The 21,441-nt window shown below is 40.6% G+C and overlaps 1 protein-coding gene across 6 annotated transcripts in view; it reads left to right on the top strand.

Moving 5' to 3' along the window:
* Positions 1-314: 314 nt before the first annotated feature.
* SOAT1 (sterol O-acyltransferase 1) overlaps positions 315-21,441 on the top strand; it is a 65,472-nt gene continuing 44,345 nt past the window's right edge. For 2 of the 6 annotated variants that reach the window (XM_060396184.1, XM_060396183.1), the window contains exons 1-4: positions 315-461; positions 1,923-2,052; positions 3,473-3,517; positions 12,384-12,512. In XM_060396184.1, the coding sequence (XP_060252167.1) occupies positions 3,490-3,517; positions 12,384-12,512 (157 nt within the window). In that variant the 5' untranslated portion in view covers positions 315-461; positions 1,923-2,052; positions 3,473-3,489. The remainder of the gene's footprint in view (positions 462-1,922; positions 2,053-3,472; positions 3,518-12,383; positions 12,513-21,441) is intronic. The other 4 variants (XM_042229417.2, XM_042229412.2, XM_004013835.6 and 1 more) reach the window with 2 other exon arrangements.

The following is a 21,441-nucleotide window of genomic DNA, read 5'->3' on the forward strand; positions in this document are numbered from 1 at the left end:
CCTTATCCAGTTCCCTGAAAGACATAGTTAAGAACTGTTTGTCCCAAGTTGGCTCGGTCCTATTTCTGCAGCACATTAGATCCCTTGGGCAGAAGTGGAAAGCAAGCGGCTGTCGTGGGAGTCACAATCTGCTTGCACGAAGCTAACCACATCAACTGACCAGCGCCAGCCCGGGGCTCTAGCCCGGGGCACCGCGCGCGCCGGGGAAGGGGCGGGGCGGCCGTGGGCGGTGGGCGGAGCCTGGAGGCTGGCGGGACCACCAATGAAATCCTCAGCCGGCGCTGGCCGTGCGCGTGACGCTGCGTAGCGGGCTCAGAGGCTGGAGGCGGAGGAGTCGGGAGCTTTATCTTCGTCTGCGGTTGGGCTGGCTGCGTTGCCGGCCTGGGGCATCAGAAGAGCTAGCGGGGAGCCGACCTGCCTGCCAGCGGGGCTGGGACAGCTTCTCGGATTTGCCCTCCGTGGTGAGGTTCTCCGGCCCCCGGCCCATGCTTCCCTGTCCCCCTCCTCACTTCCCGCCTGGGTCCGCCCACCTCTGCCTAAGAGGAAGGAGAGGGACGTGTCTGCTGCAACTCCGGCCCCGCCGGCCTGGCCTTGCCCCGGGGCTGCGGGGGAGGGGGAGGCTCCGCGGCTTCTGGTCATTTTGGGGGTTGTGGCGGGCGAGAAAGTTACCTTGGGGCGCGGGGGTGGCTGGCAGTCTTTTAAACCTTAGAGGTTTGTTTGGTGTCCACCCTCAAATTCTGTGGCCTTTATCAAGCCGGTGGTAAAGAAAGTTATGAATTAGAAAACATTTTATTCCTGAAAAAGCGATACCAAAAACGCACTCAGAGTCAGCTTCTGATTGACTTGGGGGAAGAAAGTGTGGTAAATCTGGGTGTCAATGAGTTTAATGTAGCTCATATTTTATTTTGCCGTATTAGGATGTAATTAAGTTTCTGTCATTCTTAAATGTTAATAGGCATGCAGTTTAAGTGATATGTATATTCAGAAATTATTTGTAAGCGGGAAACAACGATACATTCTATCTTCCACGTTTGTATATGGATTAAGTGTATTGGTCACTTAATATTAAAGTGGATGCTTAGCTGTTTAAGCTACTGTTTTTTCAGAGTCTGTTGAGTAGAATTCAACTTGAAGCATTTTTCCCCCCTTGTTTTAACTTGGAGAGTATCGATGCATGGCTTATTAGGGAAGTTGTGGATTGTCTAGGCATGAGCACGGATTTTGCAAGGAGCTTTAATGCGTAATTATTTTAAATGCACTTGTCTCACTGCATCACGTGCTGAGAGCTCACAAAGATTTCACATTCTTAAGGTAAAGATCAAAACACTACTGCCACGCTCATCTCCAGTAAAGTTTGAGCAGGTGTTCTCTTGGGTCTCTGGGCTCAAGCCATACCAGCTTTATTTTTGTTTTTAAAAAGTTTCTCTTTACTATCTCCTGGTCTTTAGGGGTTTACTCCACCTCTAATTCTCTAATTTCCTCTAGTGTCAGCCCAAATATCTCTTCAGGAAACCCACCCTGTCCTGGTTAATCCCTTCCAGCATTCTGTTTTCCTTTGCTTCAGTTCATCAGTTGTAATGAGCTGCATTAGTTACGTCAGTGCTTGTTTCCTCTACTAGCATTTCATGAAGGCTGGATTGGTCCATCTTATTTAGGTCTTAATTCTCAAGACTCAGGACCTTGCACAGTGAAAGAGTTGGAGGACCGAGGAGGGGACTTTCGAATGAAAAATATTCTCTAGATAAGGTTATCTGTTTCCTTGGAAAAGGAGAAGGTTTTTAACAAAGGCTCAAAGTTCAAAGTGAAGTCGCTCAGTCCTGTCGGACTCTTCGGGACCCCATGGACTGTAGCCCACCAGGCTCCTCTGTCCATGGGATTTTCCAGGCAAGAATACTGGAGTGGGTTGCCATTTTCTTCTCCAGGGGATCGTCCTCACCTAGGGATGGAACCCCGGTCTTCAGCACTGCAGACAGACTTTACCATCTGAGCCACCAGGGAAGCCCCTTAACAAAGACTAGTTAGAGAAATTATTTTTGGAATTTACCACAGAGGGTAAGTGCTTATACTGACCCTATAGACCTGAATGAGAATTTGTGTTCTTTAGTTTTGCTGATTGACTTAATGACCTAGTTCTTTGATATGTAAATACAGAGTTGTACTAGGGCCAGCCTTTAGAAGGAAGGAAGACCAAATTTCTGTTTTGAATTGTTACATTCATCCGTAAAGTGTTTCTCTTTACCGCTACTCTATCTGGGAGTGTTATAGCAAAGTCTTCACCTAGAGTAGGTGTTCAATGTTTTATAGATTTACAGGTTCTTTTGAAAGCTTTTTTAAGAACACTGCAGACAGGCTGAGAACCCTTGAATACTTCTTTCTAGCACAATACATTTCAGTGGTTCAGTCCAATTTTTTCTGTTTTACTTGTGTAAGACAAGTTAGATACTACCACACTGAACATACCAAAACCATTGAATTGATTGGGTTCTTAAGGAATAATTGTTCAGTGTGTTGTGTTTTTAAAATAGCTATTTAGTCAGCTTTATGTCACTTTGGGTGTAAATGTTTCTGTTGCCAGTTACTGGCATGTGACTTTGAGTTGCGTAGTATTTCTGAATCATTTGCATCTTTTAAAAGGAAATGTTAAGTGAGGTATGACCTGACGCTGGCACCCAGCCCTGTAAATGTAACTGGCATGGTAAACATGAGTGCCTGGTTCCTTTCTTGCTGGACGTCTGGTGAGTCTAGTCTTATGATCATGATTTTTACTTCCTCAAAACTCATTTTGCAACCCAATTCAATATATTACTTTGTCCTTCCTGAAACCAACGCAAGTAAATGGTAGCTATTAATGTCCCCAGATTGTGAAACAGCCTATGTCCCACCCTTTTTTTTTAAAATTTTTCCTCTCTTTTTAAGTGAAAGTCGTGTCCGACTCTTTGCGACCCGTGGACTGTAGCCCACCAAGCCTCTCTGTCCATGGGATTCTCTAGGCAAGAATACTGGAGTGGGTTGCCATTTCCTTCTCTTTTTAAGGTCTTATGTAAATTTTCCATGATATTGACTGTAGGTTACCTCTTAACTTGATTTGGAACATTCCTTGCTCCTGGTTTTCCTCTCATCCTTCCTGGGCCTTTCTTTTATACAGTTCTTTAATTGCCTTGTAGTATTGGGAAAATCATAAACCACTTTTAAAGTGGGGTAATAGTGGGACTTCCCTGGTGGTCCAGTGGTTAGGACCTTTTCCCTGCCTGTGGCCCAGATTCAGCCCCTGATTGGGGGGCTAGGATCCTGCAAGCTGTGTAGCTTGCCAAAAAAAAAAACAAAAACAAAAACAAAAAAACCTGGTGCATATGTTGTTGTGAGGGTTAAATTAGCCAAAGTTATGGCAAATGTTAGCTTTATTATATTCTAAGTAATCTCTTTTCTTGACTTACGGTTTCTCCTGAGACTTCCTGCCTGTGCTTGGTTTTAGCTGCTGCTTGTATACCGATGAATCCCACATCTGTTTTCAGTCCAGGTTTGTATCTTCATCTGCCTGTGGACCGTCATCACTTGACTGACTCATAGGCGTATTGTATGAACTTACCTACTCATTTCTCTTCTCCTGTAGTTACTTAGCTTAATGGCACACCCGGAGGCTTAGTTCAGGAACTCACTTGGGATCTGTATTTCCAGCTGCCTTCTGGATGTAGTATTTTCTAGGTGGCTCAGTGTTAAAGAATCGGCCTGCCAGTGCAGGAGATGCGAGATGCAGGCTCTGTCCTTGGGTCTGGAAGATCCCCTGGAGAAGAGAATGGCAACCCAATCCAGTGTTCTTGCCTGGGAAATCCCATAGACCGAGGAGCCTGGTGGGCTACAGTCCATGGAGTCACAGGGTCAGATAGATCTTAGTGACTGAGCATGCATGCACTCAGGATGTCGGCACTTGGGTGTTCAGAGATGCCTCAGCTTAATGTTTGTAAATTAATCTGATCTCTCTTATCTCTTCTTCATAAAATCATTTTTTCTTTTAAGAAGCACATGCCATTTGAGGCTTACTTTAGGCTTTTATCATTTTGTGAGAGCTCATTGTTCTTCCTGTGGTCCAGGAGGGCAAAATTTCCCCCTTCACCCTTCTTGAGTTCTTTCCCCACCCCCAGAATTTGCTTTTTTAATTTTGATAAAATAATACATAACATAAACTAACCTTTTACGAAAACTTTATTTTATATTGGAGTATATCATTGATTGAACCCCTCTTGAGTTCTTGATACAAAGTAGATTAACAGGAGAAAAAGAATCTTTAATTCGTGTGCATGGATTTCTCATAGAAACAGGACCTAAGAAGTGAGTGAAGGTGGCAGCTCTTATATATTTTAGACCAACAATAAGGAATTGACTGGACAAAGAAACTTGGGTTTGGGTGCTTAATTAGTAAGAATCTTAAGCAAAGTTTGGGCTTGGGTAGTAAATTAGCTGGAGAAGGCAGTGGCAACCTACTCCAGTATTTTTGCCTAGAGAATTCCATGGACAGAGGAGCCTGGTGGTCTACAGTCCATGGGGTCACAAAGAGTCAGATACGACTTTGCCTGTGTGTACTGAACTGTAACTTCCTCCAATTTTACAGGAAAACTGGAGAAGGAAATGGCAACCCACTCCAGTGTTCTTGCCTGGAGAATCCCAGGGACAGGGGAGCCTGGTGGGCTGCCGTCTTTGGGGTCACACAGAGTTGGACACGACTGAAGCGACTTAGTAGTAGTAGTAGTAGTAAATTAGCAAAGAAGTGCCAGGTGTTTCCTTATGTAGGCCTCTGGGCCCTGCATTCTCTGGTGATAAGAATGTCTTTCTACTTCCCCATACAGGGAGGGCATCTTTTACATGGAGATTTTATTTCCTGCTTTTAGGAAAGCAGGACAGAGAGGAGGGTCAAAGTCTGTCTTGACAACGGCTCTTTCTTCAATACAGTCAGTGTGCCATTGAGGCATATTTTGGAGCAGCCTGTCCTGGGCCCCAGCACTGCCAAGCTCTCCTTTCTCTTAACACATCCTCCACCTTGCTGCCTGAATTCTTACTAAAAGACAGATACTACCTCAGACAAATATTAAGTCACTCTCTTGTTTAAAAGCCTCTATCAACTCCTTGTTTGTGTTAAGTTCCAGACTTCTTAGAATCCTCTGAGGGCCCTTGACTTTTTGTCCTTGCCCCTCCATTTCCCTTGTGTTCCAGCCTTTTCCTTTGCTTCCTTTTAGATCTAACCTAGATTTTACCTACTTCAGGAAACCCTTCCTAATTGCCCTTAAACTCTATTTGGCATCAGACTTGTATTCTCTTCATTATGTACGTACATCTGAATTACTATTCTATAATACTCCTGTAATTATGTTTTTATATCTTCCTCCCGCTAATTTTTCATTCCTTGAGGGTTCAGACCGTTGGCGGTCATCTTTGTATCCCAGGGCCTGGTGTGTAGTAGACTTCAATAAAATGTTTGAAATAATAGATCTATCAGCAAGGCCTGTGCTTGTTCGTGTTCTCATAGTGCTTTTCATCTGGCTCTGTGTTGATGCCTGGCAAACTTTGTTTCTTCTTTGAACTCTGGTTCTAATGTCACCTTTATGAGGACTTACCCAACTTCTCCAAGTGGTTGGTTATTCCTTCTCTTGTGTGTGTGTGTGTGTGGGTGTGTGTGGGCGTGGGTGCGCATGCACACACATAAGTGTGCGAGAACAGCTAATGGGGTAGACCTCTGCATTATTTACAGTAAATCTCACATCATTGTGGAAAGAGATGCTTAAAACACCTGAATTTTCAGATAACTTGACACCTATGTTTTGTGTCGGAAGTTTAAAACATTGTTTTTCAGTGTACATTAAGATTTTTTTCCTTGCCTTCTATGTTTTAGTGACCATAGCCTTTTAAAAAGGTGTGCCAGCGTCATTAAAGCATGAACTTGAGGGGAGTTCTAGTGGTTCGAACGCACTGCTGTGGCCAGAGAAGTAGGTCTGCTCTGATGCAGTGATGTGTTGGGGGACTCAAAGGAAGTGTGAGCCGTTTAACCTTCAGAGAAAACACCTGTGCTTGCTTTCTCCTTCCTACTTTTAAAGTTTCCTTTATTATTGTCTCTAATTATGCTTCTGGGTGTCACTACTTTTTTCTTTTTAAAAATGGGGGCAGGGTTGCCTACCTCAGGGTTATTGTTAAGTTTAAAGGAGGTAATACACACAAAGGTCTTATCAGAAAGTAATGTTTATTCATTTCAGGAGAACAGTCTCTCAAGTTTGAGAGGTTTTCCAGTGAAGTAAAAATCATAGCATTTGTTGGCAGGTTTTTTTCATAGTCTTAAGTTTGTTTTTGGGTCCAGAATGGCAGATTTTGATGAAAAATCTTAAGCTCTAGAACAGATCATTTTTAGGTATATCCATACAACTTAAAAACCCCAAACTGGTTGCTATATTTATCTTTCAGTATTAAAAGGTAAAGTTAGAAATGAACATGAGCTTCAGCTCTCATTCTAGCCTCTTGATGATTGTTTCATGAACATGTGAAAGGAAGTTCTTCTATTTTCTTACTGTGTGAAAATGCTTGATAACTAGTAACTCATTCAAGAAATATGTATTAAGTACCAACTGTTCAAGCAGAGTTCTAGATAGTTGGATAAAGTGATAAACAAGACAAAATTCTGCTTTTCATGGGGATTAGTCTTTCCATGGTGTACTACTACTACTACTACTACTAAGTCGCTTCAGTCGTGTCCGACTCTGTGCGACCCCACAGACGGCAGCCCACCAGGCTCCCCCGTCCCTGGGATTCTCCAGGCAAGAACACTGGAGTGGGTTGCCATTTCCTTCTCCATTTCATGGTGTAGACAGGCGATTAACACTCTAATGTATTAGCCCACACATGCTCTGAAGAAAAATAAAGCAGGGGCAGTGATAAGACTAAGGTGGGTGTGAGTGTTTATTTTAGTTGAGGGTAGATAGGGAGTCCCTGGGAAGGGGACCTTTGAGAACTTGAACGAAGTAAAGGAGGAGTCTTTGAGGGTTTTGAGGGAGATGAGCCAGAGAGAGGCAACAGCAGAGACCTTTAAGTGGGAATGAGGTTGGCTTGACCAAGAAACAGCAAAAGGCCAGAGTGACAGGAGGCGAGCAAGCGAGAACTGGAGTAGAAGGTGGAGGGTAGGGAGGTGAAGGCCAGGGAGAGGTGTGGCCGGTCATGGGTGGAGGAGTTACTCGACAGTGGTGAGGACTTGAAGCAACTCGGGGCTTAAAGGGTTTTCAGGTAGCGCCATGATCTGCTGAGATTTACCTTTTAAAAAGTTTACTCTGGGCCCCGTGTGACCAGAAGGGAGAAGATGAAGAGGGACTAGTTAGGTTACTACAGTGAGAAGTGCCGGTGGTTTAGGCTGTGCTGAAGGTGGTGGATGCGGTAAAAAGATGTTAGAATGGGATATATATTTTGAAGGCAGAGTAAAATGGCCCTGCTGTTGGCTTGGTTAAGGGAAGTAAAGAAGGATAATTTGGGGTTTTTTGTTTTTAATCTGGGCAAAGACTGCTAGTTCCAGTAACTGAATTAGGGAAGATGGAAGACTAGAGTTGGCGGGAACATCAGTAGTTCACTTTTGGTCCTGTTAAAGTTTGAGATGCCCAAAGACATCTACCTACATAAAGGGGTCCGGTAGGCCTTTGGATAGGAGTCTGGAGCTCAGGGAAGTCTGGGTCTGGTGAGGAGAGAAGGGTATCATAGTGAGTGAACTGGTGGTGATCAGAGAGTTAGCCACTGGAAATTAGAATTATGGACATGGTGTACTTGTTGGTGTCAGTAAGTTACAGGGGAGGATTTGACTGGGACATAAGAGCAGCTTTTTGGAGAAAGAAGGAAGTCTAGGAACTTGGAGACCAGGAGCTTAGATCTAGGAACATGGATTTTGAAGTAAAAAAAGTGTGGGAGAGTTACTGAAAGGGAGACAGGAGGAGTGAGTGATGTATTTCATTTTTAGTAAATGGGGGGAGTGATCAGGAAGACTGTACATACAAAGTATCAGGTGTGATAATCTGACTGACTATTTTAAGGAAGGGAAGGAGGACCAGTAACTTGGAAATAACAGGAAATGAGGAGGATAACTTCCTCTCCTGTGTTGTTAATAATAGAAGGGCAAGAAAAGACTGTGATCTCACATTATAAGGGCAGTGATTCATGCCAGCACCTAGAAACCACTTAGAATTAATGACAGTTTGAATTTTTAACTTGGCAGTAGCTGAAGTAGTCTGCCTGTGTCTAGACTGGTAAGAGTGGATTCACAGTCCCATCTAAATGAATAGTCAAAAATTCATCTCCTTCATCTCACCTGGTTACAAGGTGTTTCCTTGCTTACACTCTTGCCCTCCTGTGGTCTGCTTTCCACACAGAGGCTGAAGGGACCCATCTTTGTAGAGAAGGAACAGTTGAACTGAGCGTTACTGTAATTTCCTTCCATTTTCTGCCACAACAGTCATGTATTGTTACTGACATGGATGGCAGGAGGAACTCAATTCAGACATCTTCTCATAATCTTGGATTTGGTCGAAATTGAGATGAAGCATAGGTAATAGTTTTCCTTCCTAAATTCTGTATGACAGTAACAAAATTTATTAATGTTTTCTTGGAAGCCATATGATGCTTGAGCTGCATTTGAGAAAGGGTGTAATCATGGAATTCTACCCTCATCGATCACCTATTAAGCGCAAACATGTAGTTTGAGGGACAATGGAACTTTATATTTGTGTCATGTAGCATACAGGGCACAGATATGTAGGGATAGCATTCACTTAGTTTTTTAAACTAGGTTGTTAATACACAGCAGAGTGCCAACATTTTATTATCTTTTTGTGTGTGTGCAGCAGTATTTAACTTTTTAGATGAAGGATTCGGGGGTTGGAGGATTTACTTGAAGATGCAGTGTAACAGAGCAGAGACATTGACTGCCTCTTGGTATTGTGATACCACATCTTGAGTTTTCCCTGCTGTCTTATGGTTCTCTTTTCCTGCTAATGGAGGAAATTGAGGGCAAAGATACTAGTATAGGCTATGACATAAAGGTCTTTATGAAGAGTTGGTGTTTTCTTGTTTGGCCCACTCCATTGATCTGTGGCAGTGTGTGCAAACTCAGTACTTGTGCTTTAGCTTGTGAAGTTAGCCTTTACTCGCTAGGTTGATGGTTCCCAGTCTCATCACCAAGGACTCCTTTTAAGTTTTTGCTATTCTACAGTGTACTCAGGCTTAGATTTTTCCCCCCTTTTGATCAGTTTAACAGCATTTGTTTGTCAAACTTGGTTGTTGTGTTTTTTTAACCTCTTTTACTGATTTCTCACTGAGTTGATACAGTCTCAAGCCACAAGCAAAGTGACATAGCCTGTATTGCTTGCTTTATGTGGCAAATGTGTAACTGTCCGTTTCAGTTTATGTTTGAAATATCCAAAGTAGCTTCCCCAGACCCTTAGTCTAGGGGGCCCCCACCCCCAATTAAGAACAATTGTTAATCTTATTGTTGAGTAGAAGGTGTAAAGCTGTTAACAGTGAAGGTGGTGTTCATTGGTGTTCTTCCATTGTAGATTTTCCTCTTGATTCTCTTAAGTTTAGAGAACTGTATCATATTACTCAGAATAATTGATTGCGGTATTAACTGATACATCACTTTCTGTAATAATATATACCTATCATATTCCAGATACTTCCCACTAGATTTGGGGAATTCAAAGAGAAAATACCATTTAGTCCCTGTCTTTAAGAAGCTTATGCTGAGTGGAAGAGGCAGATGGTATTGCTCACTGAGTATATTAGTGTGGCAGGATACACAAGGTGCATTTGGACCACAGGGGAAGGTGAGGTGATCAGAAACCTTCGCAGAGGAGATGAGTCAGGACCACCTGCTGATTGGGGTGGGGGGCTGGGGAATCCAGTCATTCTGGTTTTGAATCCCTGTATGATTTGGAGTAAACTAAACCACCTCCCTAAACCATATTTTGAGACAGGAAAGAGTATATAGGAAGACATGGTGACCAGAGGAAGTACTGTGGGAATAAAATAGTTTATTTACTTTAAAGATTATATTGAAATTAAAATAATAATGCACATAAAACATGTAAGGACTCAAAAGTAAGAGTCCCTATTTTTAATTCCGCACTGTTAACCCCTGTAGAATTCCTTTTTGGAACATCTTGGTTCTTTTCTTTCTCTCTTCTTTGTCCCTGATTTCTTTTCTACCTCTTGTTGTCTTACTAGAGGGCCTCCCTCAGAGTTGAGTTGTCAGTTCTCTGATCTTCCCCGTTGAAGAATTAGATGTTCTTCTAGCTTCCTCTGTCAGTGTTACACAAATGATTTTAAATTTTACCAGTTACCCTGACCTCTTCCCTAGGTTTCTCTTCTTAATTGGGTCTATTGTTCTCCTAAAATTTCTACTTGATATGTTGTTGTTTAGTCTCCAAATTGTATCCATGATCCCTTGGACTGTAGCCCACCAGGCCCCTCTGTCTGTGGGATTTCCCAGGCAAGAATACTGGAGTGGTCACCATTTCCTTCTCCAGGGGATCTTCCCGACCCAGGGATCGTGTCTCCTCCTTGACAGGTGGATTCTTTACCACTGAGCTACCTGGAACTATTCCATAATTCTGCTTCATTTGATTTCAACAACAAAAAAATTAGAAGGGAAGTGATCTAGATTTGTCAGATTTTTACTTTGCCAAGCATTGGTATTTAAGAAAACAATCAAATTCACCGTGTACTCCATTTTGTATGTAAAGGGCATTTTAACATAACTGTTTTAAAAGACCATAATCTTATGATTTTAAAATAATGTAGTGAATACTTTATTATGTTTTGCTTTAGACTGCCGAAAACGTCTATGTAGTTAAACACTGCTTTGGAGTAAGCATATTATAGTCTTGATATTGATCTGCCTAAAATTTGATTTTGATTATGTTTGTCAGTGCTTAAAATGGCCTGCCACTGCCTTAAAAAAGTCCTAATTTGTTAGGTCTTTACAGTTTGACCCCAGCTCTTTTTTCAAGTCTTTTTCTATTATCAATTTAAGAAAAAAAATCCAAACAGCAGGGGATGTTTGTAGTTTGGATCTGATCCAGGTTCAGATCTGACCCTGCCATTAGATTTGTGGTCTTGGGACAGGTTATGTCATGAGAAGAAGCAAATAGTTCCGGAGCTGCTCTGGTGCAGTCAGCTAGGCTTTGGAGTTTCTGTGGGCGAGCATGGCACTTGACAGCTAGGTCTTCAGGGTATGCTGTTGAACATAAATGGTTTCACTGAACATCAGCTTTAGACAAGACCATTCTGTCAACATGATGGATCAAGACAGGAATAAGATAATGTAATCATCATGGTTGCCCAAGTCACAGAGAATCCAACATCTCCCTCCCCAATCTACTGGGAATGATTGTTGCTATTTTGCCAGTCACAGCTTTAGCCAGCCTCTACTCTGCCTCCTTGTAGAGAAGATTTGTTGGTATACCCAGTCATCAAACTATCCTCGCTTTCTGATAACCCTCAAGCCAGAGTGAACCCCTGCTGCTTTGGACTCTGCCCACAATCACTTAGTCAGATCCCAAGCCCGAAATAAGTCGCTTCAAATATTCTCTCCCTGGGATGCCCCACAGTTTCCCATGATACACATTCCTAATAAACTCGTCCAGCCATTGGTATGTTCCTGGTGTATGCGTGAAAGGCATTGACCATAACTACCTGGAGCCTTATTTTTTCTCATATGTGAACCAGGAGTAATAATAGGATTTTTTTTTTTCAACAGAATTTTGAAGATTAGAAAACTTAAAGCACCTAGCAGAGTCTTGGTAATTCGTAAAACTCAACAGAAGCTTATTTCTTGTCCTCTAGCAAAGTAGTCTGATCAGTCATGGGCCCCTGAGCAGGGCTTTACAAGGACCTTGCTTTCACTCTTTCTCACCCGTGGAGTCCTACGTTCTCATCCTTCAAGACTCAGGTCACATAGATTCTTTCCTATGAAACCTTTGCACCTTTAATGATCTCTTCTGTCTCTGCACTTCAGGTATGTATCATTCTTACCACTGACTTGACTATTTATTGTGTTCTATCCTGTGGCATCTTTTAACTTACCCTTTACTTAATTCTTAATTTTTTATGTACTTATGTCTTGTTTGTTCAGTTTTTGTTTTTTTTTAATAAAGGGGGCTCTGTTTTGAAACCAGCCAATGATTTTATCAAGACTGATTTCTTCATTATTTGTTACAGTATCTTGCACTCAGAAAATGTTTAAATGTGATTAAACGTATAACAAAAGGAAGAAAATATATCATTTGTCACCTCCCCTTAAATATGGTGATATTATGAAATTTACCTATGCCGTATCCTTAGTTTAAAGCTTTTTATATCTTCTTTCCTAGACATCACGGTAGTGGGTGAAGAAAAGATGTCTGTACGAAAGCGGCTATCGAAGTTCAGTAACCATGCTGAGGAAGAGGACGAACACCAGAGAGACTGTGCAGAGGAGTCCCAAGAGGCACCTAGTAATGGTGAGGCTTTTACTTTTTCTGAGGTGAATTAATGAAATCGGGAGCAAATTCAGTGTTCCCGAACAAGGATTACCATCTCTTTAGCTCTTAACTGGCTGTGGTGTGAGGCATGCGGGATCTTAGTTCCCCAACTAGGGATCAGACCTGCATCTCCTGCAGTGGAAACTTGGAACCTTTACCACTGGACCACCAGGAAGGTCCCTCTTGAGCTCTTAAAAATGGATATGCTGGTAGGCACTGTAAAGCGCAGAGGAGAGAAAGAAATTAAGAGAGTAGAAGGAACACTTCGGTTTCGTTTTGTTGCCAGTCAGAGCTGCTTTTGACACTGGTTGTGATGCTGGTGTGTGAATTGCTGCACCTCTCATAATAGAGGTGAGCTTTATTGATGAGAGTGGGGTTTGCCGATGAGAGTGGGGTTTGCAGTGTATGGTTTAGTTTTATTTATTTGATAACAAAGAAACTGAAAAATAAGCCCTTTTAAAGCGATTCATTGAACATTTTGTGGGTATGTACTATGTTTTAGACATCATTCATTCATTTTATTCATTTCTTCAACTACCTAATTCCTATCAGTACTTACTGGTGTTCTGCTAAGTGTTGCAGCTACAGCAGTGATCCGTACAGATGTGTTTGCCCTTGTGGAGCTCCAAGTTAAGTGAATGAGAACCCCTCTCCCTGCTTTAACATAATTAGATTATTAGAAAGTGCTACTGATTACTCTCTTCATAGTTGTAATTAGCGTAATGAGCATAATTAGCAGGGTGCATAACCTAGGTAAAAATCTTGGGGGAGAGACAGATGAGGGAATTGTGTTAGTTCTCGTGTCCAAGTTTGCTTAACATGAATACAAGGAAGACTGACACAGTACTTGTTTGTTAAGGTCAAGGTTTCTGCTTAAGACTGATAGACTGGTAAACACAACTTCACTTGTGATCTATTGCATCAGGCTATTTATTTTTGCTGTGACGTTTTATAGGTTTGATTTCAGTGAGGATTTGAAATTTGAAGCTTGTTTGGTTAACAAATAGGTGTGAAACTTTTTGAGATGGGTTATCTTTGGTATCCTGAGACTTCTTTCATAAAGAAAAGCTTTTGCTTTTCCTGTTCAGCTTTAGTTGTAAATTAAATACAGCTACTGGATCAGGAATATAAATGTTGTTGCTTAAGTTTGCATAATGAAGTTTTTTGATTGTTGGACTCTTAATTAGCTATTTATGAAATACTTATATTGGCACATGAGCTAGATGTAGTATGATTTTAAAATGTGAAAATTGTGCAGAATGGTAAGCCAACATTGGTTAGAAACCTTCCCCTTCCATGATTTAGGGACTAGGTACTAATTCACATTGTTTTTATTGAAACTTCTGGGAGGGATTGGGGGCAGGAGGAGAAGGGGACGACCGAGGATGAGATGGCTGGATGGCATCACTGACTCGATGGACGTGAGTCTGAGTGAACTCCGGGAGTTAGTGATGGACAGGGAGGCCTGGCGTGCTGTGATTCATGGGGTCACAAAGAGTCGGACACGACTGAGTGACTGAGCTGAACTGAACTGAATGAACTGCTACCGGATGATTTTCTCTCTGTGTCCCTTTTTTTTTTTAAATAACGTGTTTACACATGTATAACTTCTACATGTTTTCAGCACTCCTTATTGTCTTAGTTCATTAAGTTTTAATCAGTTCAGATTTTAGTGCAGATAATGAAAATTGAATTATTTAGCCTGAAACACAAAGTCTGAGCTCCTCCTTGTTTTAATGTAAGTAATGCCGATTTGAAAATAGTGTTTCTCCATTTACTTTAACATTGATTCACTTTGAGGGAGTAAGCAGATGGGTAAAATGTGACTTGTGAGTAGTGAGGGCTTAAAGGACACCATGCCATGCCTGTCATTGTGGCCTGCCAAGCTGGGACCAGGGGCATTTGCATCACCTGGAGCCTGTTAGAAATCCCCATCGCACACTTAATTGAATAAAAATTTCATTTTAGTAAGATCGCCAGATGATTCCTACGCAGGTTGAAGTCTGAGAGACAGCTCTTAAGAGTAGCAGTTCTCAATTGGGATGTGTATTAGAGTTCTCCAGAGAAGCAGAACCAATAGGATATATACACACACACTTAGCGTTATTACGAGAGACTGGCTCAGATGGAGGCTGTGATGCCCAGACTGTTTTTAACATTTAGAGGAACTGGCATACTGCTTCCCGTGGCAGCTGCCCATTTTGCAGTTCCACCAGTGGCACCCAAGGGTTCCGGTTTCACCGCATCCACCTGTGCTTACTTTCTCTTGGTTTGGTTTTGGTTGGTTTGTCTGTGCTGGGTCTTCGTTGCTGCAAGGGCTTTCCTCCAGTTGCGGCGAGCAGGGGCTACTCTCTAGTTGCTGTGTCTGGGCTGCTTCTCGTGGTGGCTTCCGTTGTTGTGGAACATGGGCTCTGGGGTTGCAGGCTTCAGCAGTTGCAGCTCCTGGGCTCTAGAGCACAGACTCGATAGCTGTGCACACGGGCTTAGTTGCTCCGTGGCATATGGGATCTTCCGGACCAGGGATCAAACTCATGTCTCCTGCATTGGCAGGCAGATTTTTTACCACTGAGCCCCCAGTAAAGCCCTGGTTTGTCTTTTTAGTAGTGGCCATTCTAATAAGTATAGGATGGTACCTCACTGTGGTTTTGCTGTGCATTTTTCTCATGTAGTAGTGTTGAGCACTTTTTTATATATCTGTTGGCCATGTGTGGATCTTCCTTGGAACTATCTATTCATACCCTTTGGCCATTAAAAAATTTAAAAAAATTTTTTTTTGGCTACACTGGGTGTTCATTGCTGCGTGTGAGTTTTCTCTCGTTGCAGCGAGCGGTGACTACTCATTAATTGCAGTGCTTGGGCTTCTCATTGTGGTGGCGTCTCTTGTTGCAGCTTTAGAGCCCGCAGGCTTGGTAGTTGGGGCACATAGGGTTAGTTGCCATATGGCATGTGGAGTCTTCCCGGACCTACACTGCACTGTAAACTAGTAAATGTGCATTATGTCTTAAAAAAAAGACAGGGTACATACATTAATTTAAAAAGCCTTTCTTACTGGGACTTTTTTGGGTGTCCAGTGCTGAAGACGTCTCCTTCCAATGCAGTGGGTGCATGTTTTATCCCTGGTCAGGGAGCTAGGATCCCACCTGCCTGCCTGCCAGAAAGCCAAACAGAAGCAGTATTGTAACAAATTCAATAAAGACTTTAAAAATGGTCCACATCAAAGAAAAAAGGAGTCTTAAAAAAACTTAAAAAAAAATGCTAACCATCATCTGTTTTTCTCAAGTTTTCTTCTTCCAGTAGTAACACTGGATCACTGATCACAGAGCACCATAACAAATACAATAGTGGAAATTTTGAAATATTGCAAGAGTTGCCAGAATATGACAGAGGCATGAAGTGAGCAGATGCTGTTGGAAAAAATAGTGTTGATATCTTTGCTCAGTGTACAGTTGCTGCAAAGCTTCAATCTATAAAAACAGAACCAAACCCTGTGATACCTGCAAAGCACAGTAAAATGAAGTATATTTGTATTTGGGTCTTTAATATCTTTCAACAATGTTTTATAGTTTTCAGTTTGTAAGTTTTACACATTTGAGTTATTTCTGAATATTTTGTTCCTTTTGCTGCTATTGTAAGTGGAATTTTAATTTCATTTTCCAATCATTCATTGCTAATGTAAAAATGAAGCTTGTTTTTGTATATTGATACCGTATCCTTCAACCTTACTGAACTCATTTACTAGCTGTGAGGTTTTTTTGTGTGCTTTATGCTATTTTCTACATACAAGATCATGCCATCTGGACGTAAGAGTTAGTTTTATTTCTTACTTTTCAATCTGCATGTCTTTTGTTTCATTTTCTTACCTAAATGCACTTGCTAGAATTTCCAGGAAATGCTGAATAGACTTGGCAAGAGTGCACATTGGGCATTCTTGGGTGGTTTCTGATCTTAGGGAGAAAGCTTTTAGTTTTTCTGATACTTAACGTTAGCTGTTGGTTCCTGCAGGTACCCTTTATCAGGCTGAGAACATTGTCTATCTTTCTATTAATTTATAGATAATACCTGTTCTTCACTGCCTTTTATTTTGCTACATTGTTCATTTGATAGCTGATTCATGAGTAAAGGTAATATGATGATAACTGGGGCTTCCAGGGTATCTCTTTGGTAAAGAATCTGCTTGCCAATGCAGGAAATGCAGGTTCAGTCCTTGGGTCTGGAAGATCCACTGGAGGAGGAAATGGCAGCCCACTCCAGTATTCTTGCCTGGAAAATTCTATGGACAGAGCAGCCTGGCAGGCTACAATCCATGGAGTCACAAAGAGCTGAACATGACTCAGTGACTTGAGCATACATAATAATAACTACTAATAGTTTATCATATACCAGGCACTATTTTAAGTGTTTAACAAATATTAACTTGGTTAGTAGACTTCTAGTTTTATTTGATTTTAGGGTTCTTTGTGATACATGCATAAATGTTTGAACAGAGAGAACAACCTGCCTCATGTAAAAATTGAGAGTCTCTTGGCAAAAATAGATGAAAAAAGTGAATATCGTTGTTATTGTGTAATTTGGCGCCTTCATTCAGTTTATGCATCTTATCATAAAACTGACTGGTCTTGGTAGAGCTTTGATCAACTAAGTAGATTGAGAACACATATTTTCCCCTTAGGGTAAAACCAGAACATGCTTGTTTTAGAAAGTGCATATAAACAGAAGTTTGTGTGTCTATGATTTTTTTCCTTGGCTGTATTGTTTTTATTTATTTATTTCGGCTGAACTGGCCCCGTCAGGCAGCATGCAGGGTCCTAGTTCCCTGACCAGGGATTGAACCTATGCCCTCTGCGGTGAAAGTACAGAGTCTTAAGCACTGCACTGGCAGAGAAGCCCCTAGAAATTGTTTTTAGGTCAGTGGGAATAAATGCTCGTAAAATTTTTGGGCTAAGTATTGCCAAATCGCCCTCCGGAAATATTGCACTCCCAATAGCAGTATGAGAGTGCTTATTTCTTCAGCCTTTCTTCAGTCATGGATGTTATAACCTTTTGAACAAACTATGGCATTTGAGAGATGACAGATTCTACTTGAAAAAAAGGCTTTGTACAATGAGGCATAATTAACAGCAGCAATAAAGTTATTGAATATTAATTCGTACTTTTTATAGCTTTTAAGGTCAAAAGAGTGAGTTAACAGTCCTGTGTTAAAAAAAAGAATTAAATAAATACAGTGACTAAATGGTATAGGAGACCACCTGCAATGGGAGTAGGGGGAACACTGCTTTAGAATGGAAGGGAGTATCTCACAGAGGAAGTAGAATTTCACTTTGATCTTTGAGGAGGAGACTGGGAAGGGGCTTTTAAGAAACCCCGGTAGGAAGGAATGGGTTTCAAAGGCATCGAGTTAAGACTGTACAGTGTTATGTGTGTGGTGTTTTGTTCGCTTTTGGAGAGGATTGTGGGGTGAGAAGGTAGTTCAGAGATGGATTTGTGGTGTTTTTATTTTTCTTGTACGGACAAGAGGACAAAATTGGAAAGGCAGAAGGAAATCAGAGGATAGGGGTTGGAGTCTAACTAACTGTATATGCAGTCATTGACTGACTGCTTACTGGGTTGGTTCGGTTAGTGAATAGGTTGTTCAATAAAGTTCTTGGTGAAAATGAAAAGTATGTCTTATTTTTACTTAAAACCGAACAAACTTCTTGGTCAACCCAGTACCTATATGGATGACTTAAGCTGTCAGACATACTTAGATTTTTTTTTTCTTAGGCAAAACCAAGGAGAGCAGCTATTAAAGCATTCTTTCACTAAGTTCAGGACGGTATTCGTTTATCTTCTTGCTGATGGTACTGGCAGCTCTCTGTCGCAGATCCTAAAGTAGATTTAGGAACTCCCTGCTATATCTACATCGGCTGGGAATTTTTTAATCTATGACAAACCTTCTAACATTTCTATTAAAAGTTATCTCTGTTGATTTTAAAATAAGATTATATGATATTGTAAAAGTTTAACGGTAATAGGACCAGTTCCTCTCATTGTGTATATGGGCAATCCATACAGTTGATACAGGTGTGGTGACAAAAAATAAACCAAAGTTAGCTCTGGTTGAGTAGTGTAGTTCAGGGTTATTTCAGTTATAGGATAGAAATCTGCTTATAGCTTAAAAATTATAGACCAGGTGAGATTGGTACGTCCATTTATTACCTTTGCAGTTTACCTGTAATATACCTTTAAGATTTCAGTCTGTTGTCCTCATGATGGATTGGGGCTATTTCCTCTTCAGTTGTCCTTGTTGAAGAAGTAAAAACAGTTTGATTTAATGAAGAAACAAATGGCTGAACTGGGCTTATTAATGTTAAAATTTGAAATAATGTATGCTCTTTTTTTAAAAAAACAAATATTGTAGAAAGTTATTAAGTAATAATTCTTCCCTTAAGTAATCATGTTTTGCTTTTCTGTTTTTTCCTACTTGTGGGATCATATTTAGGATCTTTTCTGCAGTTTGCTTTTTCTAAACTTTTAAATTCAATGTATGTAAGTAAAATTGCCTTAAAAGTATGTAGCATTTCCGTTGCACAATGAAAATTGCTCAGTCCAGCTTTTTGCAGCCCCATGGACTGTGGCCTGCCAGGCTTCTCTGTCCATGGAATTCTCCAGGCAAGACTACTGGAATGGGTAGTTGCTCCTTTCTCCAGGGCATCTTCCTGACCCAGGGATCAGATTGGGTCTCCTGCATTGCTGTTAGGTGCTTTACTGTCTGAGCTACAAAAGAACCCTTTTGCATAAATGCTTAGTAATTTGACTTGTCCCTTTTGGGTGGATATCTGGGTTGCTTCCATGAATTTAGATTATAAAAAGTGCTGCAGAGAACATCCTTGAAACCGTGTCCTTGCTTACTTGTACTCGTAGGATACATTCTTGAAAGTGAAATTGCAGGATCAAAGAGTTTTTTCTTTTATAATTTAGATATTACTGTCTTTCTTAAAAATGTTATACCAGTTTATACTGCTATCTATATTGTTTCCCTGTACTCTTGTTAATATGTCTTGCTAATCTTTTTTTAAGCTTACTAATTTGAGGGGTGGAAAACAGTATCATATATAGTATAAATTTGTTCTTATGACTTATGAGGCAGAAAACTTTTTCTATATATTTACTATATTTTTTCTTCAAAAGCTCTGTCCATTATTTTTTGCCCATTTTTGTTCCCTATCAGATGGCTGTTATTTTTCTTTTGTTTTTGCGAAGAGTTCTTTCTATATTAAGGAAGTTACTCCCTTTGACTATCATGTACTATGAATATTTTTAACTGTTTATCTTTTGACTTTGCTGATCGTGTACGTTTAGTTTTTATGTAATCACATAACTCTTGTATTGCTTTTAGATGTCTTGTCATGCTTAGAAATCATCCAAGATTATGAAAAAGGAAAATGGATGATTTTTTTTTACCTTTATGGGTTTTTTAAGATTCAAATATTTGATCTATCTGAGATTTATTTTTAATAGGTGAGCTGGGATCTAATTTTACAGTTTTTTGAAATGGCTACTCAGTTGTTTCAACATTATTTATTAAATCTCCTTTTCTGTATAATACTTACCACCCTCATTTCTAGTTCAGATTCTGTTTCTCTGCAATAGTGTAGATGTGACTAGCAGAGAATTTTGAAAGGTTTTTTGAGGTCAGTGGAGCAGTAGAGGATTTAGATGGATTATACTTTTTTTTTTTAATCTCCCCTTTTGCTTCTAAGATTGATAAATGATTGGTTCTTTCAATGACTACTCCTAAACCCATCCATCCTATGGACATAGAGATCACTTTCCCATGATGGTTTTAGATTATGTATATCTATGTGGAGAGCAAGGTAAAGTTGGGATGAAGGTCTTCTGTGGTATAGTCAATGACAATTTTTTAGAAAATAACCAGGATTTTAAAATGAGTTCGAACTTCTCTAGGAAGTAAAAACCTACTAGTCAGTGCCTACCCATTAGCTAATTCTGTACTTTGCCACAAGGATACAAAGAAAACACCAGCTAAAACAAGTGAAACTTGAAAAATGGTTATTAGTCACTACCTTTTCCTCCTTAGTCATCTTTAAGAATTTAGTCACTATGAGTAGCACTTGGTTTTTTAAATTGTAACTAATGAATTTTTAAAAGCTTTTTACTTTGTATTGTGGTAGTTTCAAGTGAACAGGGAAAGGATTCAGCCATATATATGTGTGTGTGTGTATATATATATATATGTATGTATATATGGATACACACGTATCCATTCTCTCCCAAGCACTCCTCCCATCCAGGCCGCCACATAACATTGAGCCAAGTTCCAAGTGCCACACAGTAGGTCCCTGTTGGTTATCCATTCTAAGTATAGCAGTGTGTACATGTCCATGCCAAACTCCCAAACTATACCTTCCCCTGATTGAAATTTCTCCCGGCAACCAAAAGTTTGTTCTCTATAAGTTTGTGAGTCGGTTTCTGTTTTGTAAGTAAGTTCATCTGTATCACATTTTAGATTCTGCATACAAGTGATATCATAGGATATTTATCTTTCTGACTTAGTATGATAAGCTCTGTGTCCAATCATGTTGCTGCAAATGGAATAATTTCATTCTTTTTTATGACTGATCAGGTTTTTTTTTTCCTGATCTCTATGGCTAGAGATCAGAAGATGGGTTTTACTTCAGGCTCATTTATTTACTGGCCATAGGACTGTGGGCAGGATGGTTAGTGTCTTTGAATCTTATTTCTTTGTTTGGAAAATAGACATGAGACACCAACTATCGTTTATTTATTTGTTTATTTTTGGCTGTGCTGGGTCTTGGTTGCTGCACGGGCTTTTCTTTAGTTGCGGTGAGCAGGGGCTACTCTCCAGTTGCCAGGCGTGGGCCTCTCTATACAGTGGCTTCTCTTGTTG

Source organism: Ovis aries, chromosome 12 (genome assembly GCF_016772045.2).
Source record: "Ovis aries strain OAR_USU_Benz2616 breed Rambouillet chromosome 12, ARS-UI_Ramb_v3.0, whole genome shotgun sequence".
Lineage (NCBI taxonomy): Eukaryota > Metazoa > Chordata > Mammalia > Artiodactyla > Bovidae > Ovis > Ovis aries.